The 23,459-nt window shown below is 39.3% G+C and overlaps 1 protein-coding gene across 2 annotated transcripts in view; it reads right to left on the minus strand.

Annotated features, from left to right (window-relative positions):
- NOL10 (nucleolar protein 10) overlaps nt 1-23,459 on the minus strand; it is a 115,694-nt gene that overhangs the window by 20,644 nt on the left and 71,591 nt on the right. For both annotated transcript variants that reach the window (XM_007971496.3, XM_007971495.3), the window contains 4 exons: nt 15,466-15,592; nt 10,988-11,067; nt 10,686-10,784; nt 8,766-8,855 (listed from right to left, as the gene is read on the minus strand). In XM_007971496.3, coding sequence (XP_007969687.2) covers nt 8,766-8,855; nt 10,686-10,784; nt 10,988-11,067; nt 15,466-15,592 — 396 coding nt within the window. The remainder of the gene's footprint in view (nt 1-8,765; nt 8,856-10,685; nt 10,785-10,987; nt 11,068-15,465; nt 15,593-23,459) is intronic.

The raw sequence follows: 23,459 nt of genomic DNA on the forward strand, positions 1-23,459 counted from the left end.
CAGCCTGGGTGACAGAGAGACCTTGTCACAAACAAATAAACAACCCAAAATTGTGCTTCGAGTCTGCAGCAGCATGATGTCTGACAGACTGCTGAGTAAGAAGTTAGCATCATGAGAAGACTAAGAAGCCATTTTAAGAAACTGGTGAGAGAGATGGTCTGAATTAGGGCAATGGGAACAGTTTTTAGGAAAGAATAATTGTGAGATACAGTTCTAAATTAGAATTGACAGATTCAGCTATGGAGATAGGAGGGTTAAGAATTAAAAGCGGTTAGAAACCTCTCTCAAACATGTAGCTTAAGCAACCAGAAAGCTGGCGACAGTGAGTTAGGATCCATCACTGGTGAGCATTAGGAAAAAACGCAGGGGTAGAGTAAACGGGAAGAAATCACGCTCCATTTAGGGCTGCCTATGCCTGTGATACAGGGAGAAGAGCACCAGGATTCAGACGGACACCACTAGGTGTCTGAGAACTAAGCGCCATGTCTCAGGAGAAAGAAGGGGGCTATGATGTAAATTCTGGAGTTATCTGTAGGTATCGGACAGGTGATATGGTCAAAGATATTTTCAAATGAATACCTAACTGCCTATTACACATTTTCAGGTTAAAAAAACACCAAGGGCAAATATTTTCTTTTCATCTTACTATATTTATTAAAGTAAGAGTCATATTTAATAAATAGATAAAATGTTACAAAGACTATGTATGTTGCTGGTATTAAGCTTTTTTTCTTAATTTAAAACAAATCAATTGCTTTGCCTAAAGACAAGTATGCTTTGGATGAACAACTATAAAATAAAACCTCTTCTGACCCATCAGTAAAAATATTTCCTTCAGGGTTTTTTCCTAGTCTGTCTGTTTTCACAGCTGTCTTAAGGAAAAAAGTAGGATAAGGTATAGCTATTAATGTTCTATAGGAGCTTACAAGTGTCTGGCTAGTGATTCATCCTATAAACACCTGTCTACACATGCTCAACTTTACCATTAAAATACAGAAAACATTAAAGTACTGTCCATACCACAGTCCTACCTGGAAGAATGGTATCTGTCTACCTGAGTGGGATGCCTATTATTATTTTGTTCCACATAGTAACATATATGAAGAATGACTGCCACTTGAAACAAATTAGTTCTTTTTTTTCTTTTGAGATGGGGTCTTGCTCTGTCACCCCAACTGGAGTGCAGTGGTGTGATCTTGGCTCACTGCAACCTCTGTCTCGGGTTCAAGCGATTCTCCTGCCTCAGTCTCCTAAGTAGCTGGGATTATAGGCACGTGCCACCACAGCTGGCTAATTTTGTATTTTTAGTGGAAACGGGGCTTCACCATGTCGTTAGGCTGGTCTCAAACTCCTGACCTGGTGATTTGCCCGCCTAGGCCTCCCAAAGTGCTGGGATTACAGGCGTGAGCCACCGCGCCCCAGCCAATCAAATTAGTTCATTCAATGCTATGATACCTATGAAGTTAGGCTGGTACAGACTTCTGAGTAAAGACGGTAGCTTGCACACTAGTATCTTCTTCTCATCTCTCTTAAAACCTCACTAGAACAACAGAAAAGGAGCTTTTTAAAAAGGACATAAATCCTCAAAAGAAGGAAAGGCAACAGGGGTAACAAAAATTTGAGAGTCAGAAAGAAAGCCTATTTAAAATCACACCCCAGCTCTGGAAAGCCTGGTCCTGGCCCTTTCCCACTGAGGAGTTGTCTGGCTGGGGTTGGCACTGCAAGAGCAAGAGAAGTGTGCTGGCCACAAAGAGGGGAGGGCAAGGCTGGCACGTGGGGGTGAGGTGCCCTCTGGAACCCTCCAACCTCTTGTGACCTACGGTGGTCAGTTCTAGGAATGCTGGTAGCCAGGCCTTTACCCCCAAGCAGGAGGACCTGACCAGCCAAGAGAAAGACTTAAGAGACAATGACATGTGCAGCGTCCTTCCCCAAATAGACAGTGTGGCCAAGTCACCGCACAGTGACTGAGGGACCCTGTCCCCACCTAGAGTTTTCATTCACTTTTTAAACTCTTATTCCTCACTGCCAAAAAATAACTATGGATCACGGCAGGAAAAACTAATAGAAATTTTCTTTCAAGAAAATTCCCCAGCACTGAAGACCGAACTTCTAGACTGAGATGGGCTTGCAGCACAGTACAGTCGTTTTGTGTGAGGTTTCCCAGGACGCTTCCTCTTTCTGTTATTTTAGAGAAGCAACTCCTCTAGCAATTTCCCAAGGAAACATAGCATTCAAGGGGAATTGGCTGCTGTCGAGAACTTGCACGTCTGAAAAAATTTACCATACTCTCACATGGACTGACTGCTTGTCTAGGCTGGAAACTGTATTTCTTCAGGAAACTGAAGGTTCTTGTAATTCTCTGTCCAACATGGGTTGAGGGGAACTGAATCCACAGGATAATGGTAAAGGGAGGTCCCAGGATTAGAAGATGACCAGGCCAGAATGGAATGGGGTAGAAAGTTCTAGAAGCAACTTCTTCAGGAAGGTAAATAAGTATAAGTCTAACCTATCTAAATACCTCAAAATAAGACTTAGAGAACTGGCATAAATTGGGGGTTGATTAGTGATAACTACATAGAAAACAAGCAAGAGAGACAATTATTAACTTTAAAGGACACAAAGATTGAACAAGAAATGCAGTCACAGATTACTACTGACTCGGCTGGAAATAGCACCTACATAGGCCAGGCATGGTAGCTTGTACCTGTAATCCCAGCACTTTGGGAGGCTGAGGTGGGAGGATCTCTTGACCTCAGGAGTTGGAGACCAGCTCAGGCAACACAGTGAGACCTCATCTCTACTAAAATATATACATACATATATATTAGCTGGGTGTGGTGAGCACCTGTAATCCCAGCTACCTGAGAGGCTGAGGTGGGAGGATCACTTAAGCCAAAGAGACTGAGGCTGCAGTAAGCTATGATTTTGCCACTGTACTCCAGCCTGGGTAACAGGCCCTGTCTCAAAAAAAACAAAAGTTACAACAATGTAATGCTGAATACCGACTTAATCAAATCACAATATAGCTTCCTTGGAAAGGAAAGTTATCAAAAGATAATGCCTAACACTAAAATGTTAAGAGGTAGGACGACAGGCAAGAGGGAAGGAGGGAGGGAGGGAGACAGAGAGAGACAGAGAGACAGATTCATACCAAAATAATCAGCTAAAAAGGCAAAAGTGGTTGTCTGAGAAGAGGTGAAAATGGAGGAAGGGGGAGGGAGGAAAAGGGGGGGACAATGGGATGGCCTACATTCCTAACAAACCTTGGAGCAATGTTTAGTTTTTTTTGTTTTTCTTTTTGACAGAGTCTCACTCTGTTACTGGGCTGGAGTGCAGTGGCACGACCACGGCTAACTGTGGCCTTGCAGGGAGATCGTCCCACCTCAGCCTCCTGAGTAGCTGGGACTACAGGCATGCACCACCACACCCAGCTAATTTTTTGTAGAGATGCAGTTTTGCCACGTTGCTCAGGCTGGTCTTGAACTCCTGGGTTCAAGTGATCCTCCCTGCTTTGGCCTCCCAAAGTGATGGGATTACAGAAATTTTATTTTATTTTATTTTTGAGACGGAGTCTTGCTCTGTTGCCCAGGCTGGAGTGCAATGGCGTGACCTTGGCTCACTGCAACCTCTGTCTCCCAGGTTCAAGCAATCCTCCTCCTGCCTCAGCCTCCCAAGTAGCTGGGACTACAGGTGCACACCACCATGCCCAGCTAGTTTTTCTATTTTTAGTAGAAACGGAGTTTCACCATGTTGGCCAGAGTGGTCTCAAACTCCTGGTCTCAAGTGATCTGCCTGCCTTGGCCTCCCAAAGTGCTGGGATTATAGGTATGAGCCTGTAATGTTTGTGTTAGGCATTGTGTCCAGCCTGAAATATTTAGTTTTTAAAACTATGTATGTATAACTGTAATATAAAAAAAATTTTTAAATTGATACTAAAAAAGCTTTAAAAATAATATTTTGGATGTAAAAACTAATCTGATCCAACCCAAAGTATCTTTACCTAATTGTATTCCCTAGACAGATGAAGTATTACTTTAATATAAGTTCTTAGTGGTATTTAGTAATTCTTGAAACTGCTAAAATATCTCTTCCATGGGTTTCTAGCCACAGAATACACATGGCCTAGAACAGTGGTCCTCAACATTTTTGGCACCAGGGACTAGTTTCGCAAAAGACAAGTTTTCCACAGATGGTGGCAGGGGGAGCAGGGGTGGAGGGCGAGGGAGTTTTGGGATGATTTCAAGTGCATTACATTTATTGTGCACTTTATTTCTATTATTATTACACTGTAATAATAATGAAATAATTATACAACTCGCCATAATACAGAATCAGTGGGAGCCTTGCACTTGTTTTCCTGCAATTAGAAAGTCCCATTGGGGACTAATGGGAGAGAGTGACAGATCATCAGGCATTAGATTTTCCTAAGGAGCAGGCAACCTAGATCCCTCGCATGTGCAGTTCACAATAGGGTTCATGCTCCTATAAGAATCTAATGCAGCCGCTGATCTGACACGAGGTGGGACTCAGGCAGTAACGTGAGCGATGGGGTGTGACTGTAAATACAGACGAAGCTCAAGGCTCACCTCCTGGTGTGCAGACTGATTCCTAACAGGCCCTAGACCAGTACCATGGCCTGGGGGTTGGAGACCCCTGGCCTAGAGATCTCATGCACAGTCCTGCCTGAGCTGTTGCAGAATGCAAGAAAAGTACATTCATCAGAGACTTTAAGGCCACAGCCAGAAAGTGACAAAAAAGGCTAATATACAAAAAATGATACCTGTAGGAAAAACAGCTCTAATCAAAACTCGTACCCTCACAAATCAAACAGATCACAGATGCCCATGCCTCTCAAAGCTGTTTGTGCCTACTGGGAATTCAACACCTATGTGTTGAAAGAATAAATACATTCTTTTTTTTTTTTTTTTAAAAGAGATGCTGTCTTGCCCTGTAGCCCAGGCTGCAGTACAGTGGTGTGATTATGGCTCACTGCAGACTCAAACCCCTGGGCTCAAGCAATCTTCCCACCTCCCAAGTATTGGGAATACAGGCATGAGCTACTGCACTGGTCCTTAATTGTTAACTAGAATTAATACAACCAAAATTTCTGAGTTTGGATAATGTCCATGTAACGCTGATTGACATTATGTGGTGGGCCACCTCCCATTTGAGGTTCAATATCAACCATACAGTAAACATCTTACTAGATTTTTGTGTTATCAGTGGCAGCAATATTTGGGAACACTTTTCACTGTCTCCCTCCAGTAAATTTCAGCTGCAGACAAGGCAAAACATACCTTTCAAATTGGTATTGCAAGACACCAACTTTCAAATCAGGAGGTATCATAGCTAGTAAAGCTCTCAAGCTTTTGAGGAGCTGAGTTCAAAGGCGAGACTAACGATCTGCTGATGGGACTTAGCAATTCTTTCAAGTATTCTTTTAAATTATAATGAAGGATTCTTTCCTTAATTCATAAGTGATTTCTACGATCTTCACTTTACCTAAGATGAAACTGTTCAACAACAAATTATACAAACTTTTTCTAAGCACAGCCTCAGATTTTCAAAAGACCATATATAAATATTTCTGGAATGAAACTGAGCTCTGATAATAGGTCTGATTTGGGCTAGGAAGTCACCAAAAAGCAGATTAGGGGCACATTTTACAAATACTACTCTTTGGAAGAATTCTGTTATCACGTGATATGGCTACAAAGATCGCATTTCCAGCTATGAAGAGCTGAAGAGAAACTGCTGTTTGATGGAAGAAGATAAGAATTTCTAAGGTTCTTCCTCCTTTTCACTGGAAGTAAAATGGTACACAGCTTGGTAATTCTTTACAGGGTGACCCACAAATAGGTTCTAAAATAATCAAATGCCATCCTGATAGTTAGAGAATATGTAGCAACAAAATGAGCGAACACCAACGGAACGTAGATGTGCCTGGAGATAACAGAAAGGCAAGTCCTTGATTCGCACAGTGCCAACAGGAAGGAGTAGCCAAGGAATGTAGTTAAAGAATACCAGGTGCCCCAACAAGATGGTTCAAATTTCAGTTATCTCTGTTCATCAACTGAGTATGTGCATAAAGTGTAACTCCGCTGCGAGTTCTTTAGTTCACAAATCCCTGCGTAAATAATGGGTCACTCTTCTCAAAGCCTGTCAGTGACTGGTCACTGCATTGGCAGTGTGACGCGCAATGAATTTCCTGTTCGGTTCATGCAGACAGGACGCGTGTAACTGTTGCGTTGCTTCTTTAGATACCAAAGACAAACTCTTTACAAAAAAGTACAGTTTAGAGAGAACTAATCAACAAGATAAAACTGCAACAACAAAAATGTGAATCAAATGTAAAGAGAGTTACAGAAGAAAGAGCTGGCTGTGGGAATATAGGGAATGTGGCTGCTGTCGCTGGCTGGCACTCAAGTCTGTAGTGAGGGGAGCGTGTAATGGTAAACTTCTCTAAACAAATGAGGAAAACAGTTGTGACACGAAGAAGAAAAGTGTCCCAGTGGAAGTGACGCTGGCAAAGAACTTCACATTAAAGGAACTCTCAGAGACATTTCATAATGTCAAAAGAGCAAAGGATAAAACATCGGAAGCTTATCTAAACTTAGAAAGTGAGTACGACAATTTGCTGAGGCAAAGAAAAATGCTGGCTCCATATCAAAAGTTTAGGAGGAGAAAAAAGCACTGTTCCAAGTACTACTGACAAAAGAAAGAAAGAAAACAAAGAAAAAAAACTTACGCTTTATTCCTAATGTTTTAAATTACAATATACTAAAAAGATCCTAGTTTTCCAATTTATAACGGACAGTAAGAGAGTTTTTAATGTTTTGTCAAAAATGCTTAAAGGCATGGAACAACGCTAATTTTCCCTACTGACCATGAAGACTGCTCTGCATGTGTTCAACCTGTGAGGTCATTTCTACCATCCTGCACTACTGTGTATTCTAAATCTTCTCTGGTCACCCTCAACCTCAACAAAGGTCTACCAAAGAAATGGGGGGAAGGGAAGGGCACTTCTGCATCTTGATAATCACAGGGCCTTATAAAAAGGCTCTGGTATACCATGTTGCACAAAGTAGCAACATTACATTGTAACTTACGTATTCTCACCTCTATCAGATAATAAGGACTCTGGCATAAAACACAGATAGGTATGCAAACATCTATAGCCTAAATTAGCTCCACTCTCTACCTAATGAAGCCTTAGGGCATGTACACCCAAAGATCACTTCCATTTAGCTTTTACTGTGAAATGACATTACAAAGCTGAAAAGTTACCTCCCTAATCATGCTTAGGCTTGGCTAACAGGAAGATCAGTGTGAATACTCTGAGGAGAGAGTCAACACAGCAGGAAAGACTTGCATTTTAAACACTTAAAGACACACATATTCATTTATACACATTGGTGTAACTCAGGAAGGTGCAGAGCCATAGCACACAGACATAAATTCAAATATTAATAAGTTTGAGGAATTATTTCAACATTGGCATATTATTCATGTCATGAAAATGGAAACCTAAAAGTCCTCTATTTACCTGAGAGTCTTCCAGAAATTAAAATTTAAATAATATATTAAAGAATGTAATAAACGAGGATAAGGCAATGCAGGGAGAGGCTAAGGAAGCAGAAGACAGCAAGGGGGAGTCTTGAGTCTGAATTCATTTGGAAATCACAGCTCTAAGAATGCCCATCTCCCGTCCTTGATTGTTACAGATGAAAAAACTGTGACCCAGTGAAGATGAGCAATCACCCAAGATTACACAACCGGTGTGCAAAGAGCTAGGAACAAGATCCTTTAGTTGCAGTCCCTGGGTATTGAAGAGCATGAACAGAAATGAAGACAAAAGGAGCTCACTCATCTTAGATGCATGTACCTGGTTAAAAACCAGAGGACAGAGAAAGAATAAGCTAACAAAAGAAACCTCGTGAGGGCACCACACAGCTGGCCCAAAGCTACTAGGTCAGCTCCTTACTCAGAGTTAGGTTTCGCAGGCTGTCGCAGAGATCAGTTCTTTCCAACTCATTCCAGCACATAATCAAGCTTGGCTATCTGCCTGCCTCATCTAAGCAGAGAAAACAGGATTGGCAAGGACCCAGGTACTCTTCATCTATCTGAAACCTAGAAAAATCTCACCTCTGGACAATACCAACTAAACAAAGTGCGAACTTTTATTTATTTTATGACTGATCTTTGTCTATTTTCACATTTATAAAGGAAAGCAGGTAGAAGTTACACTTCAGCCTGCATATATGCCCTAGAACACCAAGTCTCAATAAAAACCAGTTACTTCTGGAGTTATAAACAAAGAAAAACAATAACCTAAATGTTCAACAATAGAAGGATTGAGTAAATTATAATCAGTTCATAGAACAGAATATGTAGCCATTAAAAATACCTACAAATAATTTTTAACAACATGGGAAATGACCTGAGTTATTTTAAAGAATCAGGATAAACATTTTACACATACAAGACTCTTGCTATTGTAGTTTCTAATTTTGAGACAAATAAGACAGGAAGAAAATTCACTAAAATATTAACGGTGCCTTTCTCTGGTATAAGAATTATAAGGATAGTTTTCTTCTTGATATTCTTTTCTGTTTTCCAGACTTCCTATCTTAAGCATATACTAATCTTATAAGCAGGAAAGAAAAAGTCCTACATGTACTTTTAAAGTAAAAAGAGACAATAAAAAAGACGTAAGTTACTATCAACAAAATGCAGAAACGATTTCCGATACTTTTACATCTTACCTTAACTTTCTTTTTCCATGTAGATTTCTGCTTCTCCTCTTCTTCCTCAATTAATTTAAGTGCCAGCTCTTTGTTAACTTTTGGCAATTTCTAGAAAGAAAATAAAAGCTGATATTTTATTTTATTATAAAACCTAACATACTTACATATTAGCTTAAAGGTTAACAGTTCTGTAAGTATAATCTCATAAATAGGAGATAACTAATTCTTATTTTATTTATTTATTTTTTTGAGACAGAGTCTCACTCTGTCGCCCAGGCTAGAGTGCAGTGGCACGATCTCGGCTCACCACAACCTCCGCCTCCCGGGTTCACGCCATTCTCCTGCCTCAGCCTCCTGAGTAGCTGGGACTACAGGCGCCCGCCACCATGTTCAGCTAATTTTTTGTATGTTTAGTAGAGACGGGGTTTCACTGTGTTAGCTAGGATGGTCTCGATCTCCTGACCTTGTGATCTGCCCGCCTTGGCCTCCCAAAGTGCTGGGATCATAGGCGTGAGCCATAGGGCCCAGCCAGCTAATTCTTATTTTTAAAATTTCATTATCCTCATAGTAGGAAATGTAGACAGGTGACGATGCCGGGTGGGCCACATGGCACAAAAACGGCAACCCCAGCTCACCGTTGGGGAACTCGCCCTCATGTCTCTTCCCAGGGCACTGAGAGCCTCTTCCCAGCAAACTGAGAGGCAGTGCAGTGGCTCATGCCTGTAATCTCAGCACTTTGGGAAGCCGAGATAGGAGGCTCGCTTTGGTCCTGAAGTTCAAGACCAGCCTGGGCAACACGGCAAAATCTTGTCTCTACTAAATCTACAAAAAATTAGTTGAGATGGTAGTGTGCGCCTGTAGTCCCTAGCTACTTGGGAGGCTGAGGTAGGAAGATCACTTGAGCTCAGGTGGAGGCTGCAGTGAGCTCTGATTGTGCCACTGTACTCTACCATGGGCAATAAAGCAAGATCCTGTCTCAAAAAACACCAGAAATCTTTTAACAGTCTGGAAAAAGAAAAAAGTACTGAGGGTAAATGCAGAAAACAGTCACTAGTCTTTTACAGTGACAGAGTACGTATGCATACCAATGTTCAATTACAAACACTGGTATTATTTGGTGGTTGAAATGAACCAACAGAGGCGGCTGCAGACAGACTGCAAGGCAGGCGAGGGAGCAGGGCCTGCCCTTCCCTGTCTGCGCTGGCACTACACAACAGCAACTCTCTGTCCTGGAAACAACAGATGATTCCACAGCAGTAGTGGATTCCAGTTTGCAGTTTCCAACGCTCCCGGGAACATCCTTGCTATGCCTCAAGGGCCCTGGAACCTGCCTGCAGCCTCTCCTCAGAAGCCTGAGTCCAGCTCCACAGGGCCTCCTCTTCCTATTCCCCAGGCTGCTCCCCAGCCCTGAGCTGGTGGCTGCTTCCTGTAGTTCACCGCTCTCCTCCATCCTTTAGCAGTTCTGCCTTTTCAGTTCTTGAATACCAAGTTAATCATTCTTTACATTAAATTCTATGTACTCAGACAGCGAGTACAGTTTATGACTGTCGACCATTTCTGATGATCCAAATAGCCTAAGATACGGTCAAAGGTCAGTAAGAAATGGGGATTAGCAAAGCCCCGATACTCCAAAAACGGAAAACACATTTAAAAATGCTATCAGGTTTTTAGCGGAGGTGACAATATCAATCATCCTAGCATTATTTCCCACAGTACAATTACCACAGAGGTCATAATGCTAAAGTTGTAAAGAGTTTTTATATCCTCATGACAAACATGACACACTGATGACAAACAAACTATACCAAAAATATTAGCAAAAGATGCAGATTAAAGATGGAAAACCAAGAAAAGAATGGCAGATTTCTTTGGAATAATACACAAAATGAAAATTAAGTACTCTTCTCTGATAAATTCAATGGTAAGTATAATATTTACCTTTAACTGGACTCTCTGTGCACGCGTTTCTTCTATTTTCTGTCGTATTTTATCTTTCCTATATTCTTCATAAGCAAATGGATTTACCATCAATTTCACCTTTTCAAAATGAAAAAGGTTTTTAAAATAAAAGAATGGTATTTAGTAATATCATTTTCATATACACCATGACAGTTATACCAAAGAACAGGCAGATCCCCTACAAATCCCATGTATGTTTTATGAAAGTGCGAGTAGTGAGGAAATGGCTATAGATTGCTCATTAGTTACCTGAAACATAATAACTGTAGTTTTCTGTTTACCTTGTGATAGAGTCTTATATCCATGAAAAACCCATGCATATATGCCCGGAGGAAAGGAGATCCAATGAGGTGGGTGAGCCCTGGGAAAGGTCAAACAGAAGACAGCAGGTCCTTATGCAATCTTCATTAAAATTCAACAGTTTTTCTTGGACCACAATTTGATTATAATAAGATTTCACTTCAGAGTAAAAATTTGAGGATTAGAATTACTAATCTTCTTTGATATCTATAGAGAACATTTAATTGACTTCAGCAATATCCTCCTTATTTATTTTAATGTTATAATACTACACACAAATATGATGAGAAAGTCCTTATGAACCATGACAAAGAGGATTCTCTTATACCCTCTGAGTGGTCCTCAGGTTTTTTATTTCCACAAACCAGTTCAATTTAGAAAATAACACTGCGAATCAACAGTAAGTTGCCAAATTGAAATGAGAAGGGAGTGAGGAGAAACACTGTTATCTCCCACCATTTGCAAAAACAAAGGACACTCACAAAAACAAAGTAGAAAGAACTGTCTTCCAAGAAAGAACAGCTGACAAATTCCTACCACCATATAGAAACACACATACATGCATATTAACACATCACATATGCATTCCTCATCAGGGACTAATGAAAAGTCCACTGCCAGTCAGGATTTGAGAACCCTGCCTCAAACGATAGCTTTCAGAGTTTCCCAGTTGTAACAGATTACACTTAGAACTTGTGGTGCTGGTGGTCACATAAGAATGCTCCAACTATGTCATAGAAATTATTTATTAATTGCAAATATTGACACAGAAAAAGGCTGAGACTATCTTCAAAACAAGGCCACACGTGATGTACTCACATGCAGAACATTTATGGTATATGTCAGTGGTCCCCAACCTTTTTGGTACCAGGGACTGGTTTTGTGGAAGACAATTTTTCCACGGATGGGGGGAGGGATGGTTTCAGGATGAGACTGTCCCACCTCAGATCATCAGGCATTAGATTCTTACAAGGAGCACACAACCCAGATCCCTCGCATGTGCAGTTCACACTAGGGTTCACGCTCCTATGAGAACCAAATGCCATGGCTGGCAGGAGGCAGAGCTCAGGCGGTCATGCTCACTTGCCACTCGCCTCCTGCTGTATGGCCCAGTTCCTCATAGGCCACCGACTGGTACGGGTCCATGGCCCAGAGGTTGGGGACCTCTGGTATAAGTGACTATGTTTCTAAGGAAAACATTACTCTAATTTCCAGATTTTAGAAATACCCATCCTTCTAGACCTGAAAATCAAGCACTAAGCAAAATCATAAGGTAGTGCAAAATAGTATATGTTGTAGAACAATATAAAAAGCAAAATTAAATTTAGGATACTCTCATAAAGTAATTCTAAAACTTGATTAGGAAAATACTATTATAGAATTCATTAGGTTAATAAAACTATGGAAAAAAATAAAAAAATAAATAAAACTATGGGGTTTGAACTTTCACAATGGAGTCTTAAAAAAAGAGGGCTGAGCCTTAATGAAATGTGAATGTATACAACTGCACATGTATATTCTCTAAACCTTCCTCAGGATAAGGGTCTGATTAACCACTACATTATAAAATACATATACCAGTGATTCAAGTAATTTTTTGTTTCCTTTATTAATCTCACAGAATTATTCCAAGTCAGGCCATAAATAAAAACCGAGTGAAGTGCTTTTCACAGTGAAACAATCCTAACCCAAGAATCGGATGCAGCAGCATTTCCTACAGTTAACCCCATGGATCACTAGTCCCAAGAGATCTTCTGAGAAAACAGGGCTCCATGGTCAAGTAAGTTTGGGAAATGTTTCATACTTTCCTCCCGTGTTTGGAGATTTACAATGTATAATGGTATTAAAGGCTCTAAGAAGTGAGACAAAGAAATTGATTTAACTGTGCTTAATCTAGCATTTCCCAAATTTATTTGCCACAAATCTCCTAAAATAACAGGGTGCTGAATATTTTCCAAGCATTTTCTGATTCATTCCCCAAGCAACCCTATGGGGTTATAATATAACCAATATTATTCCCATTTTACAGATGAGGAAACCAAGGCTTAAAGAGGCTAACTGAACTGGCCAAGCTGTGCAGATATTAAGTGAGAGAGGTGGGATATAAACCCATGTCAGTCTACCCGTGGTGTCCATGATATCAGCCACTATGCTATCTACCCAGTCCTTTTTACAGAAGTAATATTTCAAAGAACGCACTGTGGGAAATACCAAGCTATAAGATCTGCTATAGGCCATATCCTGAACAGTCAGAACTTGCAAATCTTCAATATACTAATGTTGCACTAAAAATAATCTTAGGAAGTAAGGGAAGTTCATTACTTACTTCTACTCTTAAGATATCTATTTAGAAGGTTTTATATATTATGGGGAAAAGATAAAGGCTCATTTGACATCAAAAGATATTAGTAATACACATAAAATGCTTTCTAGTATGACTGTCGTTTTGTTGAATATCTATTTCTATAGTTTTAAAAATTAGCAGTACAATTACATTTTAACAAAATATACCTAAACTTATATAACTGCTTTCTTCATCCAAAATAAACCCAGTAAAGAGACTGAAAAAGAACCCAAAATGTACTAAATATAGTAGTTTTAAAAAAATCCACAAAAGAACAATGACTTTTTTCATTCAATTCAGGGAAGTAGGTGAGTGTGACATAGCATATCATAAAAATTACTCTGGAGACACTTAAGAAGGCACTGCACTAAGAAGGTCCTATTTCATTCAAGTCATTTTTTAAAAGGCTGAACTCAGTTCTTTTTTGGTAGTAACTGACAGAAAGTAATTCTGCCTGGATTAACTGTGCTATGAGATATGGGTTAAAAAGGAAGTTTAATTAATCTAATGGTAACATGATTCTGTTTTCTTTTTTTTTTTTTTTTTTTTTTTTGAGATGGAGTCTGGCTCTGTTGCCCAGGCTGGAGTGCAGTGGCCGGATCTCAGCTCACTGCAAGCTCCGCCTCCCGGGTTTACGCCATTCTCCTGCCTCAGCCTCCCGAGTAGCTGGGACTACAGGCGCCCGCCACCTCGCCCGGCTAGTTTTTTTTGTATTTTTTAGTAGAGACGGGGTTTCACCGTGTTCGCCAGGATGGTCTCGATCTCCTGACCTCGTGATCCGCCCGTCTCGGCCTCCCAAAGTGCTGGGATTACAGGCTTGAGCCACCGCGCCCGGCCTCTGTTTTCTTTTAATACTCAACTGTTGTTGCACATCTATTTATTCCAAAGACAACTAAGTTGCCTTGCCTTGTACAGAATGGATCCTCTAAGTTTTCCCACTCTCAGTAACTTCTGCAGTAGCCCGCTGGCAGCAGCAGAACAAGATGAGCACCATCTACTCTAACCTAGAGGAGTGCTAGGCAAGCAGGCCCAACATGTCCTGCAGGGGCTGGGATGGCTGGGGGAGGGGCATGGACTCTGGATTTAAAGCTCAACTCTCAAATTTACTACGACTGAAACTTCTGGCGACGTACATTTACCTTTTTTTTTTTTGGCCTCAGTTTCCTTATCTAATGGAATCATAATAGTACCCAATCCATAGGGATGTGAAGATTAAATGAGTTATGTGTAGAATGCTTAGAATACTGCCTGCACAGACTGAGTGTGGTGGCTCACACCTGTAATCCCAATACTTTGGGAGGCTGAGGTGGATGGATCACCTGAGGCCAGGAGTTCAAGACCAGCCTGGTCAACACGGTGAAACTCTGTCTTACCATACTGCATGGTGGCACACATCTGTAATCCCCGCTACTCAGGAGGTTGAGGCAGGAGAATCACTTAGCCTGGGAGGTGGAGGTTGCAAAGAGACAAGATTGGGCCACTGCACTCCAGCCTGGGTGACAGAGCAAGACTATCTCAAAAAAAAAAAAAAAAAAAAAAAAAAGAAAAAGAAAAATAATACTGCCTGCACATAGTAAGCCCTATCTCATAAGTATTTGCTGTTCTTTCAAGATATTTCTTGGCTTATGACCTTTAAACATAAAGTAACTATTAAGGTTCTTGTAGATCTAAAGTTTCAATGTATCATTTCTACGTTTTAGATTGGGTCTTCTATAATCAAACCTAAAAGGGAGGCAGGAATCATTTACTTGCCGTCTTTGAGGTATTTTCAAAACCTTATTATACTTCAGATAATACTGAGAAAAAAAAAATCACTGCTTTCGTGACAATTTGTTTTCTCTATATAGCTAGTATGCTAAAATAAATTATTTGCTAAAATAAATTCTCATTTAAAATACAAAAAGGCTTCAGTATGTTAAATTTACTTAAACTTTTCTCTAAGGAGAAAAGTTACAAATCTGGTAATTTATAATATGTTTAATATCTGATTTGGCAGAAAGGGAAGATTTGGGAGATGAGGGAAACATGGCTCAGCCAATTCTCATATTCAAAACTCAAAAAAAAAGTAGAAATAAAATAATTACATAATATTTTACCACAATTTTTTTTTTTTACCTAAATTTTCAAGGTCTTTCTTGGTGACAAATTTATAATCATCATAAACTGTGCTTTCTGGATTCTCTTCTAATTCTTCGGTCAAGTTGTCTAAGAAGGAACACCACCGAGGAGCAGGACCTAAAACCTGTTGGTATTTATGAGAAGGTCAGCAAAGGCACAGTTTCCCACACCATCCAAGTCTCAGTCATTTATAACCAAATTTTGTTAAGTATGATTTCTAAATCCTTTTTTCTCTCAGAAGTATTGACAAATAGATGCAATATGGATAATGAACAAGTATATAACAGAAGAGAATAAACAAATCAGTAAATTTTTAGGCTTGTAAGAGAAAACAATCTCAGTCTATGGCACAAAAGTATTAATGAATGTTCTTATATTAGCACTATCAAAACATAGATAAATAATTCAGATACTTATTAACATCCATTCATTCATGTATCACCTCCTTCCTTCAAAATACTACTAGAATTCTACAAAAGCATTATTTGGTATACTAGATTTTTAAAGTTTGCCAAATGAAGGTCTGAAAGAAAAATTACCTTTTTTAAAAACAATATTTATTAGTATTATTATTATTTTGTAGAGGTAGGGTTTTGCCATGTTGCCCAGGTTGGTCTTGAACTCATGAGTTCAAGCAATCTGCCAGCCTCAGCCACCACACTCGGCCCAAAATTACTTTCTTTTAAGATTTTTCAACTAATTACTCGACAATTACATTCCATTCTGCATGATCCACTTCATTTAATTCATTTAACTCATTAAAAACTAAAATTCTAGACTATAATTAATGGCAATATATTGTATTCTTGAAAATCACTGAGAGTAAATTTTAAATATTCTCATTACAACAAATGGTAAGTACTATGTGATCTGATGCAAATGTTAATTAGCTCAATTTAGCCATTCCACAACATACACGTTTCAAAACATCACGCTGTACACAACTAATACATATAATTGTTATTTGCCGTTTAAAAATAATTAGTTGATTTTTAAAATTTCTGTATAAAGAATTCTTCAAAACTAAATGGGTGACCAGGCTCCACGAGTTATCCCAATGAAAGGCTGAGGAACAAAAGGCTGAACAGAATTAAAACCAACTAATAAAATATGAATCATTAAGTTTATAATCCAACTATGAAAAAACATAATCCAACTACTTTCATAAAATACTATGATTGCTTTGTACAATTTTGCTATTTTTACAAATGTTTCCTAACAAAATGCCACACCCGCTGAGGTGAACGTATGCCAAAGGAAATCTGCTCAGTCAACAGAGAAGATATGCTAGTGAAATCCTCCCTTAAGCCAGAGGTATTCTGATGAGAGAACACTGGGCTCGGGCAAAATGGAACTTCCAGTGACGACTTAACCTGTTTATTTCAGTAACAATCAAGCATACTGGGAAAAAAACCCGGAAATCATAATGGAAATCATTAAATCTAGCTTGAACTTTCTGAAGAAGGAAAGGTAGAAGGAAGAGTTATAACAAAGAAAAACAGTCCCTGTTAACACCCTCTTCAAATAAAAAGAAAATGTTAGATATGGCCATAATAATTTAGTTATAATATTTTGCCTGATTAGAAAGAGTGATTTTCTTCACCCCAACACAGCTATGGTACTCATAAACATGAAAACACTCGAGCATAAAGAGTCTTCCACAGAAATTTCATATTAGCGCAATCTACAATTTTTAAAAATAGAAGTAAAGGTTTTTACATACTAAGTGGTTTGACTCCAACCATAAAAGACAAACCTTCAAGAAATGCAAGCCATTTTTAAAAAATTCCATATGGAACACTTTTTTAAAGAACTGCCATGGTTTTAAGCAATTTTAGTATAGTAGCTTGAAGTCAACAACTAAATGCTACCACATACAAAGCACTGTGCTAAATTAAAGACACTGACCACAGTCTCCCTGAAGAAGTTTAAAATCCAGCTGAAGCACATGGGTGCACTTGCGTGTGCACATGTATGCACACACAATGTGTGTGTGCGATGAACTCAGATTGCACACTGAGTCCAAGGGGAAGATGGCTTAAAAAAAAAACCAGGGAAGGCTGGGACACCGAATAAGTCTATTTGAAAGGACTTCATGTCGGAAGGAGCACACGAGCAAGCCAGGAAAATCACAGGCATCTTCTGAAGCCGAGAGAGTTGAGGCGTTTGTAACTACAGGGGTATTTGCTTCCAGTGAGTCATAAACCTGTAAATGCAAAGCTCTATCAGATAATGGTGTACTGCCTAAAACAGCAATCTTGTCTTTTCTAGACTAGATCAAAGTATGCTATTATTGCTTTTTTAGAATATAATATCCAAGATATTGTCCTCTGAGGAGGAGAGACATCTGTTTTGTTAACTGCTGAATTTTTAATACCTAGAACAGTGCCTGCCAAATAGTAGGTGCTCAATAACTATGTGATAAATAAATCTATTCATGTATAAAACACATTCGAATTTCATATGCATGAAGTACTAACACTTAAAGGGTCCTCTGTGGCAAAAGTATTTCTAAATTGGTCTAATATTCCTTATTCAGATAAAAACAAGCAAATACCTCACCATAAGGCTACTGGGTATATGAACACTTCTGGTGAAAGTCAGATCTATCTTGACTCCTATGCAAGGGTACACTGCTACCCAAAGAATATCAAAATAAATTGTTCCACCTTTTTAAACCAATCATAAACATGGGCTTCCAAGACAATAAAAAGATTATACTGTGTGCACTGACTTTTGGAGGTGAGAGGCAGGAATACTAAAACAGTCTAGATGTGAATTTACTTTCATATAGCCCTCTTTTATAATGTTTCACAACATTCTTTCTGATTATCTAGATTTTAATGGAAGTGGTTTAAATTGCCTGTCAGGGGACACGTCTAGTTATGGCAAATAATCTCCACAATCAAATTCATAGCCATTAAATTTTCTAGGAAAAAATATTTCCATCAAAAACAAAATTAAATCTAGTAGTTGACCTTATTAATCACATTTCCTGAGTTCCTTTTCAGAGAAAAAAAAACATCAAAACCACCATAACAAAGTTGAAATGACTGATTTACACTGGTATAAACTGCAGGTTTTATCCACATTAGACCTTTCCTCAGACGCCTACAAGTTTCAAAACAGTGGCCAGCTTGGCCGATAAGGAAGGCTCAACCACAGGCATGTCACACTCTCTGATGTAGCTACAATGACCACAGTGTCAATGTGTAAAATGTCTTTGTTGCCTTCACAGCCATAAAATGTGTTAAACCTCCACTAACCCTTTAAAATATATTAATTTACTTTCTAAATTCCACATTTTACAACTTGAGGAAAACATCCTTTTTAGCCATATCTGGACTATCACTACTACCTCAAACTTTCCAGTTTTCTGTCCTGCTGTTATATTGCTGTATTCTATGTTTCGGTCACACCATGTTGCCCATGCTGTGGTCAATTTACAAGCCTTTCTTTTTTTCTTTTTATTTTTTTAGAGACAGGTTCTTGCTGTGTTGCCTAGGCTGGTCTTGAAACCCTGAGTTCAAGAGAGCCTTCAGAATAGCTAGAATTACAGGCACTGGCACTGTGCCCAGCAAATATTTCTTCAACTCACAGGTCACTATTAACAAAAGTAGAAAACTGAAAACTGATTCATCAGATTGCTAGAAAGGGACAATGCGGCTCCCTTAGCAACTTTAATGATAATCATATCAACCAATTGAAATGGAAATACTTGATTCTCCAAAACATGAAAGAATCTTTATGTACCAACATGCTACAAGAAGGCTGCAACTCAAATGCAGCAAAGTATCTGCTTGTGCCAATCTATTTGAGCAGAAGAACCAATTTTAAAGGACATGAAAATACATGCCATGTGCCCAAGATGATCACTGCTTCTATGATTACAATCTGTCTTTAAGATGCTAATTATAAAACTCAAAATTCTCATATATTTCTGTAAGGGACTACAAGTGGGGAGGAGAAAGGGTGAATACTAAAAATCTTAGGGGCCGGGTGCAATGGCTCACGCCTAATCTCAGCACTTCGGAAGGCCAAGGCAAGGGGACTTCCTGAGCCCAGGAGTTCAAGACAGCCTGGGCAACACAGTGAGATCCTATCTCTACAAAAATACATATTGTTGGCCAGGCGCAGTGGCTCACACCTGTAATCCCAGCACTTTGGGAGGCTGAGGCGGGCAGATGGCCTGAGGTCAGGAGTTCGAGACCAGCCTGGCCAAACCCCAGGTGAAACCCCATCTCTACTAAAGATACAAAAATTAGCCAGGCATGGTGGCGCATGCCTGTATCCCAGCTACTCAGGAGACTGAGGCATGAGAATTGCTTGAACCCAGGAGGTGGAGGTTGCAATGAGCCAAGATTGTGCCACTGCATTCCAGCCTGGGTGACAGAATTAGACCCTGTTTCAAAAAAACAAAAAACAAAAAAACAGATTGTCAAAATTAGCTGGGCATGATGGCATGTACCTGCAGTCCCAACTATTATCCCCGGAGGGTGAGACGGAAGGATCCCTTAAGCCCAGGATCTGGAGGCAGCAGTGAGCTATGATGGTGCCACTGGCCTTCAGCCTGGGCAACACAGTGAGACCCTGTCTCGAAGAACAATACAAATAAAAATAAACTCTTAGGGAGGTAAAAGAGGATACTCCTTCCCTCACTCTACTTTAGAAAAATCACTGTGCTACATCCCAAAGCTGTGCTGAGACAAAATAAAAGACTGAGGATTACCAGATAAATGGTTTTAACAGATCAAGGGTGATTAAAACAACAACAAAGTACCATTAATATCACAGACAAAGAACCAAAGTCTACTAACCCAATACAAATGCCATCATTTTTTTCTGCTTGCTTATAATGCTACTGAGTATGACAAAGCATTTCATTATCTAATGTACTATTAATGGAACAAACAAGAAAATAACTGATAACACAGAATAGCCATTAAATCTGAAATTATCTTTTTTCAGAATTTTTTCTTTTCTTTGAGACACAGTCTCCATCTGTATCCCAGGCTGGAGTGCAGTGGCATGATTTAGGCTCACTGCAACCTCTGCCTCCCAGGTTCAAGCGATTATTATACCTCAGCCTCCTGAGTAGCTCAGATTACAGGCACTCACCACCACACCCAGTAAATTTTTGTATTTTTAGTAGAGATGGGGTTTCGCCATGTTGGCCAAGCTGGTCTCAAACTCCTGACCTCAGGTGATCTGCCCATCTTGGCCTCCCAAAGTGCTGGGATTTCAAGAGTGCCCAGCCTAGAAATATTCTTTTACAATCCTGGGCAATGTAGTGAGGCTTTGTCTCTACACAAAAATTAAAAATATGAAAAAATTAACCAGGTATGGTGGCATGTGCCTGTGATTCCAGCTATTCCTGAGGCTGAGGTGGGAGGATCACTTGAGGTTGAGCTGCAGTAAGCCACGATCACGCCACTGCATTCCAGCCTGGGCAACAGAGTGAGATCCTGTTTAAAAAAAAAAAAAAAAAAAAAAGAGAGAGAAAGAAGACCAGAGAAGACCAGATAAGACAAGACAAGACAAGAGAGAAAGAAAAAGAATCACATGGAAAAAGGACCTAAGTATATTATTTTAATTTCAGGAATAAAACTGAAACCATTAAACGTAACGAGATAGATTTTAATTCAATTTTTATTCATCACATATTTATTAAATTCCATATTTATTATGTTCCAGGTACAGTATACTCTATAAAAATAGGTAGTAGAATGAAACCCAAAAGGAACAGAGTTGTTTCAAATATAGCAATACTTATGTGGAAGGACTAAATGATTCTTAATTTCTTCAACTTCATTCATTCATTCAAAAAGTTAACTGAGCATCTGGTAAAAGTTAAGAGCTAAAGTCAAACATAAGTATGGAAAACAATCAAGTACAATACAATGGGATTAGTGCCAAAACAGAAATTTTTAAAAGGTTCTAGGAAGCCCTTTATCTGCTGAGGCCAATCAAGATAGCTTTGCAAGGGGGAATTGAGCAAGGCCCTGAACAACTGAGAGGCTGTGGTTTCATAGTCAGTAAAGCTTCACTGCCACACTAAACAGTTAGAATGCAATGCTACATAAAATTTATATATTTAACTGATTGATTACACAGAAGATGTTTAGTTAGGAGAACTGTCATTTTTACCTTTTAGTGATCTTATACTATTACAATCCTAGAAATTCAATTTAAACTTTTATGTTATAATGACACTATTAAATCAAACAGGTAAGAACCACATTTACTGACTAGCAGCAACAGGGAGTTTGAATATAAAAGTTTTTTTTACCACCTAGCAACTATATCAAGTATCTAGTTACTTTATTATAGAACTGTTTTGAGGACACTCTAAAAATAGATATAAATATCAGTTCTGGAACGGGAACAATAATAAAAACAATAATAGCACTAGCAACCCACACTCTAAGAAGTAGACGGTTTTAACTCCCATTAGAATTTTTTTTTTTTTTTTTTTGAGATGGAGTCTCACTCTGTCACTCAGGCTGGAGTGCAGTGGCGCAATCTCGGCTCACTGCAACCTTCGCCTCCCGGGTTCAAGTGATTCTCCTGCCTCAGTCTCCCTAGTAGCTGGGATTACAGGCGTGCACTACCACGCCCAGCTAATTTTTGTATTTTTAGTAGAGATGGGATTTTACCACGTTGGCCAGGCTGGTATTGAACTCCTGATCTTGGGTGATCCGTCCACCTCGGCCTCCTAAAGTGCTGGGATTATAGGCATGAGCCAGAGCGCCCAGCCCCCTATTAGAATTTAAATCCAGGTCTAACCAGAAATCTGTTACCCTTACTGTGAGGCCATGATTCTTTTTGGGAAACAGGATCTTGCTGTTGCCCAGGCTGGAGTGCAGTAGTATGACCATAGCTCACTGCAGTGAGGCCCTGCCTGGTTCTTTATCAGAAACAACTGGGGCCAGGGTTTGAAACAAGTAACGTTTTGCATTTTAAAAAAGTAATACCGTATGTATGCTGTATATAACAAAAAATCTTCAGTGAGGTCTGGGTCAGTGGCCCATGATCAAACGATATTAACATCTCTGCAGCAAAACCTACACATATTCACACCAGTGATGTGGGATAAACACAGACCTACAAAGAAACTCATTTCACACAGGTTGAAGTCCTAATGAATCAGGTCCAGCTGGGGTTCACCACAGAGTTATAAACAAATTTTCAAGGCTTTTTAAATTTCAGAATTGCAGGTAAGAGATGATGGAGCTGTACTATAATGTATATACACACCATACATAGCTACATATGGTAAATATATACCAAATATAGATATAGTATAAATATCAACTGACCACTATTATGATTAATGATAATTTTTCTAATTACATAGCCTGCATCTCCGGTGGGAAAATGGGATTTTGCCAAGTAAGAAAACCAACTCTGCATATAAACTCAAAAGAAAATTTTCTTTTCCAGCTTTTCTTCCATTATTGGTGGAAAGGCCTCACTAGCAGCAGCATGTATTTTCAAATTCTGACAGCTGAGGCTTAATAAATGATCATAAACCCAAGAGAAACAACTGGGTGAGCCAGAGGGAGTGGCCATGACCTTAAGCATGTAATTGCATTTGCAGCATAATGAGCTGCCTAATTGCATACCCAAGTTTACATGCATTTGTTTGAGTAATTATGAGTCATTTAAATGTACTCTACTTGTAGTGTTTTGTTCTTAAAAATCAGATTAGCAACGGAGTGATTTAATTTCAACATTTTAAAAGATTTATTTTTAAAAAAGAAAAACTATTATCTGTGACAACTTGATTTACTATTTGAAAAGATAATTTAGGGACTGAAATGAAATAACAAGAAAAATAAGGCCAAGTTAAAAAAGAAAAAAAACTGTAAGATTCCTTAAGCCATTATCTCACTAATAGCCCATCAAGCTAGTCAATCTACGTGACACTATGAGTACAAATATGAATGACAGAGTGCCTTCAATCAAGGGCTAGCGGAGACGGGACGCCC

Source organism: Chlorocebus sabaeus, chromosome 14 (assembly GCF_047675955.1).
Source record: "Chlorocebus sabaeus isolate Y175 chromosome 14, mChlSab1.0.hap1, whole genome shotgun sequence".
NCBI classification, from domain to species: Eukaryota; Metazoa; Chordata; class Mammalia; order Primates; family Cercopithecidae; genus Chlorocebus; species Chlorocebus sabaeus.